Source organism: Solanum stenotomum, chromosome 3 (assembly GCF_019186545.1).
Source record: "Solanum stenotomum isolate F172 chromosome 3, ASM1918654v1, whole genome shotgun sequence".
NCBI lineage: Eukaryota > Viridiplantae > Streptophyta > Magnoliopsida > Solanales > Solanaceae > Solanum > Solanum stenotomum.
In genome coordinates, this window is record NC_064284.1 from 49,202,986 (window position 1) to 49,211,566 (window position 8,581).

Genomic DNA, 8,581 nt, shown 5'->3' on the forward strand with positions numbered 1-8,581 from the left:
GGCCACTCGAAGGACATGTGCTAGAAGGAATGCGGGAGAGAATGTAAATCAAGAGGCTCCTCCTCAAGCTCCTAAAATTTCGATAGACCCTTTAGCCGAGCAAGTGACTAATGCAGAGTTTAGAGCAACTTTTCAAGTGTTGGTTCAAGCCATGACGGGCAAAGCCAATAGGGAGGTTTCGGCTCCCATGAACCCAAATGTGGGTACGAAGGCACATATGGTTTAACCAATGGAAAGAGGGGAGAATGTAAGATGTGGGTCCTCTTGATTGGTAAAATTTCAAAATTACTTTCCTTGATAGGTTCTTTCCCCTTGAGATGAGGGAGGCAAAGGTGCTCGAATTCATCAATCTTTGTCAAGGAAATATGAATGTGAAGGAATATGCTTTGAAGTTTACGCATTTGTCTAGATATGCTCCTACTATTGTTGCCGATCCTAGGGCAAGGATGAGTAAGTTCATTTCGGGAGTGTCCGAGATGGTGGTTAAGGAATGTCGTACCACTATGCTTATCAATGATATGGACATTTCTCGTCTCATGGTGCATACTCAACAAATTGAAGAGGAGAAACTTAAGGAAAGGTCTAGGGAGGCAAAGAGGGTTAAGACCGATGATGGTAACTTCACACACTCAAGGTCCGATGGACATGGTCGTTCTAAGTTTCGACAAATGTTTTCCAGCCAAGGTTCATCCAATACTCCTCCTAAGTTCAACAAATATAGGTGTCTAACCCTAAGCCTCAAGGAGGGAACATTAGTGGATCTTCATTGCCTACGTGTACTTGTGCTAGGTGTGGAAGAAAGCACGAGGGTAAATGCTTAGCCGACACGGATGGTTGCTTTGGTTGTGGAAAGAATGGTCATAAGATGAAGGATTGTCCAAAGCTTGCAGCTAAAGGGAGAGAAGTAAACAAGCTCTGTCTAGTGGTTCGGGGTCTAGTGTCACAAAGAAAAACTGATTCTATGCACTTCATACTTGTGGTGAACAAGAGGGTTCTCCCAATGTGGTTACCAGTATGTTAAAAGTCTTCTAACTTGATGTTTATGTGTTACTTGACCCGGTTCTACCTTGTCTTTGTGACACCATATGTGGCTAGGAGGTTTTGATATTCTTCCAGATGTATTGTTAGATCATTTTTCAGTCTCTACTCTTGATGGTTATTTTGTTCTGGCTAAGAGGGTTTATAGAAAGTGTCCCATCTCCTTGTCTAATAAAGTCACTCATATTGACCTTGTAAAGCTTGATATGCTAGATTTTAATGTTATCCTTGGTATGGATTGGTTGCATGCATGTTATGCTTCTACTGATTGTATAACCCGTGTAGTCAAGTTTCAGTTTCCAAATGAACCCATCCTAGAGTGGAAAGGGGGAAATTTTATGCCTAAAGGTCACTCATTTCTTGTCTTAAAGCTAGAAAGATTATTTCGAAGGGTTGAATTTACCATCTAGTTAGGGTGATGGATATAGATACTGAGACCCCTATTCTTGAGTCGGTCCCCGTTGAGTCTTAAGAATAAGTATCCTCTCCCAATGGTAGATGGTTTGTTTGACCAACTTCAAGGAGCAAGCTACTTCTCTAAGATTGACCTCCGATTGGGTTATCACTAATTGATGGTGAAGAAAAATGACACTCCGAAGATAACCTTTCGAACTTGGTATGGTCATTATGAGTTTTTAGTAATGTCATTTGATTTAACCAATGCTCCAATGGCATTTATGGATTTGATGAATAGGGTGTTTAGACAATACCTTGATATGTTTGTGATTGTATTCATTGATGATATATTAATCTATTCAAGGAGTGAAGACGAGCATACCAATCAATTGAGGATTGTGTTGCAAGTCCTCAAGGACCAACAACTCTTTGCAAAGTTTAGCAAATGTGAGTTTTGGCTAAGGTCCGTGGTTTTTCTTAGGCATATTGTTTCTGGTAAGGGTATCGAAGTAGATCCTAAGAGGATGGATGCGGTCAAGAGTTTTCCTAGACCTCTATCCCTTTCGGATATTAGAAGTTTCTTGGGTTTAGTCAGTTACTATAGAAGGTCTATTGAAGGGTTCTCTTTGATTTCTTCTCTATTGATGACCTTGACTCAAAAGAAGGTTAAGTTTATATGGTCTGAAGCGTGTGAAAAGAGTTTTCAAGAATTGAAAGTTGGTCTCTATTTCCGCTCCGATGTTGACATTATTGGAAGAGACTGATGGTTTTGTTGTTTATTGTAATGCCTCAAGAATTGGACTAGGATGTGTACTTATGCAAAATGGAAAAGTCATTCCCTATGCTTCAAGGCAACTTAAGATTCACAAGAAGAATTTTCTACCCATGACCTTGAACTAGCGAGGTTGTTTTTGCCTTAAAAATTTGGAGGCATTATTTGTATGGTGTTCATGTAGATTTTTTTACCCACCACAAGAGTTTGCAATATGTATTTAAATATGAAGATCTAAATCTTTGCAAAAGGAGGTGGCTTGAGTTATTAAAGGATTACGACATGACTCTTCTCTATCACCAGTAAGGTAAATGTGGTGGCGAATGCTCTTAGTCGATTATCGATGAGCAGTATTGCTCATATTGAGGGCAATAAGAAAGAATTACTTCGAGACGCTCATAGATTGGCCCGATTACCAATTGTGGTGTTATGGTTCATAATGGTTGGGAATCGTCTTTTGTGGCTGATGTGAAGGCCGAGCAAGGTCTTGCTCTGACTTTTGTTGAATTGAAGAAAACGGTGCTTAAAAAGTCTATAGATGCTTTCTCCCAAGGGGAAATGTTGTGCTTCGATACCAATGTCTTTTGTGTGTTCCTAATGTAGATGAATTGAGAGAATAGATCTTGTTAGAAGCCCATAGTTCTCGATATTCCATTCACTCGGGAGCCACCAAGATGTATTGTGACTTAAGGGAGATCTATTGATGGAATGGGACAAAGAATGATATCGTGGAATTTTTGGCCAAGTGACCTAATTGTCAACAAGTGAAAGTTGAGCACCAAAAGCCGGCAGGTTTATCTCAAGCTATTAGCATTTCTACTTGGAAGTGGGAAGATTTGAACATGGACTTCGTTGTTTGTTTACCTCACACCCGTCGACAATATGACTCAATTTGGGTTATTATAGATCGAATGACGAAATTGACTCATTTCATTCCCGTCAAGGTTTCTCATTCAGCGGAGGACTATGCAAAGTTGTATTTGAGGAAAATGGTGAGGTTGCATGGAATGCCCTCATCCATTATCTCTAATTGTGGTACTGATGAGTCCATGATTTGGACTCTGTTAGGGCTTTATTTTAATTGATTTAGTGTCCTCAAATGCATATTTTGTCCTAATAACTGATGTAAATCCTTGAGTTTCAGGTATTTAGAGTTAGACACAAAACATGGACACTATGACCAAAAAGGAACAAGGCAGCTGAAAGAACGAAGAAAAGAAGGCCTGAGGATCGCCGAAGCCATTGGGCGAGTCGCCGAATGGCCTTGGTCTCGACCAATGATCCAATGTACAAAGCCTTGAAGGACAAAATCAAATAGGCGATCGAAAGTTACAGAGCTTGAAGTTGCTGAAGGACAATGCAGAAAGGTGATAAACCAGACCAAAGAAAGGATCGTCGAGTGAATTGGCGATCCCGACAAACTGCGCCGAGTGATCCCTCGCAGCACAATTTTTGACAACTATAAATACCTGTTTGAATTTTTAGTCTAGTATCCAGTTTTATATTTTTCAAAACTCAGTTTTAGAACTTAGTGTTTGGGAGACATTGTTCTTGAGCTTTGAAGATTAGAAGGTTTAAAATTTTGAGAAATTGGAAGTGGGTCTTGAAGAATCTTCATCCTTGACGTATTTAAAGACATCTTCTATCGTACCTATTTGATGGAAACACTTTTTGGTAACAAATTCTATCTCTTTATCATGTCTAGCTAAAATCCCAATTCTTGGATTGTGATTATGTGAATATGGATTAAATTTACTGTTGGGTATTGCTCATTGATAGTCTATTTACTGTTTAAATGTGATTTCGTTTAGTAGTTGTGTTCGAACTTAATGGGATTGTAGTTGCAAATATGATTTCATCTCTGTGTTTTTGGCTTGCTCGAGAGAGAGGTTTTAAAACCAAAACTACTAAATTGATAGCCTGTGGTTATTGGATCGTCGTGGGTTCAGCTGGAGAGAGTGAATCCTAGACCTTCTCCCACACATTCAGCTTGAGAGAGTGAATGGGCTAAGATGAAGGTTGTGCATAATTGCTGCAAATCGGTGTTCGAGAGAAACCGATTTGATTTGGGGTAAATTGTTCGAGAGAAAATTTACCCCCACTAAAGTTTAGCTTAGTTACAAATGTTCAGTGATTTACTATCAATAACATTTACCCGGTTGTTTATTTTAGGCCATATTCCTATCACATCCCAAGAATCCCGTCTTCCTAATTCACATCTTTATCTTCTTGCTATTTTTGTTTATTAGTTGAATACAAACCCCCTGCCCCCCATTGATAATTGAGATTCGCGTCACTTCTTGATTTAGTATGCTTTTACTCGTAAATATTTATAGCTATGATTGACTAGAACATAATTTTACTATTCTACTTGATTCTCAACTACTAACTGCTCACTTGGGACTCAACCCCAACCCATTCGATTGGGTTATATTACTACACACAATCGTTGACACTTGAATTAGAAGTTGTGTCTTTGATTACGTCAAACATCAAAATGACGCCGCTATCGAGGAGTGGTGTTACTTGAGAATTTTTAGTTAAGTTGGATTTTGTTCTTGTTAGTTATAGTGATACTTAATTAATTTTTTGTTTCGTTTTGCCTATTTGTGTATTGTGAACAAGAAGTATGAGCGTAAACGGCAGCAATGGTAGCCAAGTAGGCCATCAAGGCGACATCAAAATCTCAACGATGTCAGCCAACCTCATGCTAATGACCCCCATCTCATGGGTGGTATTGGTGGCATTCGTTTACCTCCGGCTGAAGGCAATACGGTGTTCCACATCACGAGTACTATGTTGCAACTCTTGCAACTAAAAGAGCTTTTTAGTGGTTTGGCTCATGAGGATCCCCATGAGCACATTAGAAACTTTGTGGTTGTATGCGGACCATTCTCTTTCAAGAATATCTCCTAAGAATTGGTCCGGTTGAGGTTGTTCCCATTCTCATTGATGGGTGAGGCATGCAAGTGGTTGGCTGAATTGCCATGTGAATCAATCACTTCGTGGGAGAAGTTGATCACCGCATTTCAAGTGAGATTTTTCCCTCCCTCGAAGATTATGACCCTTCGGGACAACATTCAGAGCTTCAAGCATCTAGAAAGCGAGCCTATCCATGAAACTTGGCTGGAATTCAAAAAGTTGGGGCTTCAATGCCCAACCCATGGCTTGCCTAATAACGTGTTGCTGCAGTATTTTTATCGGAGTCTGGATTCGGTAAATAAGGGTGTTGCTGACCAACGCTCTCCGGGAGGTTTGATGCAGCAACCTTATGTGATAGCTGCTCAGCTCTTGGATGGCATGACTACCATAAAAGAGGGCGTGGTATACCCGTGAAGACCAGGTCTCCCCTCTCACGTTCAAGTTAACTAAGGAACAAATGGTGAAGGACCAAGAGAGGGACCAAAACATGGACAAGATCGTGACACAACTTGATATTTTATCTAAAAATGTTATAGGAGCGGGTGCTCGAAGTGTCAATGTTGTAGGTGTCGGGTGTGCTAATCTGGATGAGTCCAAGTTTGAAGCCTTATATAATGAAGAGGTAAATTTCCTAGCCAACCAAGGAGGTGGCTATCGTTCAAACTACCCGAGGTAGGGTGGTAACCAAGGTTGGGCTAGGGATGAAGGTTGGAAAGATCAAGATCGTGAATGGAGGGACCGTAATCCGAATTGGAAGGATGGAGAGAAGGATAGGTATGTGCCTCCCCACAAGCGCCAACAGCCAAAAGATTCGAAAGGTGGTCGGTCTGAGGATATGCTCTCTTGTATCCTCAACAAAATTGAAGGGTCAGACAAGATTTTAAAAGAAAATGAAAGAAGATGTGTCTACCCTTAGCCAGACCGTCACCTCTCATTCAGTGTCGATCAAGCAATTGGAGACCCAAATGGGTCATATATCATCTTATCTCAACAGGGGGGTTTGGCTAGTGATATTAAGGCTAACCCCAAGAATGAGGTTCTAAGATGGACTTGCGTCGTGCCGTGACGTTAACTAAGGTGCTTCTTGGGATGTAACCTAAGACCCCTTATTGCTTTATTTTATTTTGATAAAATAATGGTGTGTTGATTGTGTAGGTGTAATTGTTCGAAAAGTGCAGATTGGCGAGCATCAGGTCCATTCAGTGGATCGCCAAGGAGGTCGGCAGCCCCGACCCAAACCATTGTCAGGCTCAAGACAATTTTACCTTGGAGTCTCTAAAACTCGCAGAGCACATGAAATTATTAGCGAATCGCCAATCATATCGGTGATCCGAACGGAGACTACCATTTGGACTCCTATAATAACTGGAGGTCCTGTATTGTTCAACGAGGTGAATGAGTACTCAACGTGTCAGCGAGTGGTTTTTGACCATGACTAATGTTGCAGAATGGGCGTGAACTGGACGGTTTTTTAGGCCAAAGGTTTCAAACTTTCAAATTCATCCACTTTCACTTACTTCTTTTTTATCTTCCCAAACTTACACCCACACTCTTGTTTCTATATTTCTTGCATTTTTAGAGTATTTTAGTCGTTGATTGGTGCTCGGATTGTATATTACTTTGCCACCTAGCATTTCACTCTTCATTAATCAGCGTCAAAGGTTGGTGTTTCGAACCCCGAGATTATTTTATCAAAATTGTACTCATTTTCAATGATCTTATCGTGTTATCGTGTGTTGGGCCTCTCTGATAGAATTAGTATGTTTGAATGCCTAATTTAATTTGATAATCTTGCCCGTACTGTTTTAATTGTTGCAATCCCGTAGTCTTGTGCTTAAAATGAAGTAATTTCGTGGGTTTATTCTTGGGTGTTATGGTAGTGTATGCTTTGATTTTGTTTTCAGGGGTTCTGGGGTTGAATTCGAGAAGTTTAGTTGAAAATAGGTATGTTGGGCCATTTGGCGAGCTAGGTCGAGCTCGCTGAATCACTTGGCGGTTTGCCTAATGTCCCCATCTCGCCTTTAATTTCATGCTAAATGTGTTGTTGGGTTTTGTAACTTTCGGCGAGAAGCCTAAAGTCACTGAAAGAACTCGGTGACTCGCCGAAGAAACTCGGCGACTCACTGAAAGTCTTCCTGATCGCCTCTGTCTACACCCCTGAACCCTGTTTACACTGTAACTTTTGGCGGGCTAACCCAATTCGCCGAAGCAATTCGGCGACCCGCCAACTATTTCAGTGAGTCTATTTGCGCCTAAATATTTGTGCATTTGTTTGGATATTTCCTAACTTCTCCTCGAGGTTTTTGCAGACATGACTAGTTTTAAAGCAGCTGAAAGAATAATACCAACCCAAGAGAAGACTAAGGGACTATGATAAATGAGGATGTCGCTATATCCAGAGGCTAAGCTACGCAATTTTCCACAAAGGGTGGGAAAGGCAAGGGCAAGAGGTCCACTTCTGACGGGAAGACCACTATCAGAGATCCTAATGTTCCTTCATGGGCTAAGGGATTCTGTGCAGCTGTGCATGTCTTTCTGGAGGACTCGCACGTGACCGCCCCTAGTGGATTTGGCACTGTCGTTCTTCCTGAGGTGATCCCGAGCACTAATGTTCAGACTCAGAGTGATGCATCGGGCAATGATGCCCAAATGGTTGGAGTGACTGTAGACAGGACCCTCTCTTTACCTCCATCTTTGCCTTACTTTATTTTGACTTGTGGATGTTTTTATTTGCATTTGAGGACAAATGTTTTTATTTGTGGTGGGGTGAGGCCCATCTTGTGTGACTCCATTTTGTTTATATATTTGAGCTTTGAGCTAAATTCATATTAAACACTGCTTTTGGGGAAGGCGTGAGCCCGTGGCTCTTTGCTTTTAATTGTAAATGATTTTTGACCCTTCCCAAAAAAAAATTCCACCTCTTACATGTGTTGAATGTGATTGTTCTCTTGCAAATTTGAGTATTGGTTTGATCAATATCGATGACTCGAATAGTGCTCATAATTAAACATAAATGAATGTGCGGCTACAACGTGGACAATTCAAGTTGCATAGACAATATGTGAACTTTTTGCATCTCGTTGTGACTAGCCTATTATCGAATCGAGTCTCTTGTGTTGAACATTGCACACTAGCGAAAGTGTGGAACTCCAACTGACGTTATTACAATTCATATGAACTTTTCTGTCTTATTTGACTTTGGTGTCAATGCCTTGTGTGATAAGCTTACCGTGAACCATGCATGATGACACCTAGAATTTTCCCCGTTAGTTCGATTGACTAAGTGATGCAAATTTCTTGAGATGATCTTAGGCAACTTTAAAGAGTGTGAACCAATTTGAAATTATACCTCTTTTGCGGCCTACCTTGTGAGTGTGTGAACCTCTTTTGAGAACCCTTTGAGCCTAAACCTTTTCTTGGAAGAAACTTGATAACTTTTCTACCTTTTATTGA

General features: G+C 40.7%; 1 protein-coding gene across 1 annotated transcript; it reads left to right on the forward strand.

Moving 5' to 3' along the window:
• The first annotated feature begins 317 nt into the window (after positions 1-317).
• Positions 318-1,021, forward strand: LOC125859005 (uncharacterized). The gene is made up of 2 exons (XM_049538758.1): positions 318-634; positions 790-1,021. Exons 1-2 carry the CDS (start codon positions 318-320, stop codon positions 1,019-1,021), a joined length of 549 nt encoding a protein of 182 aa, XP_049394715.1.
• The last annotated feature ends 7,560 nt before the right edge of the window (positions 1,022-8,581 follow it).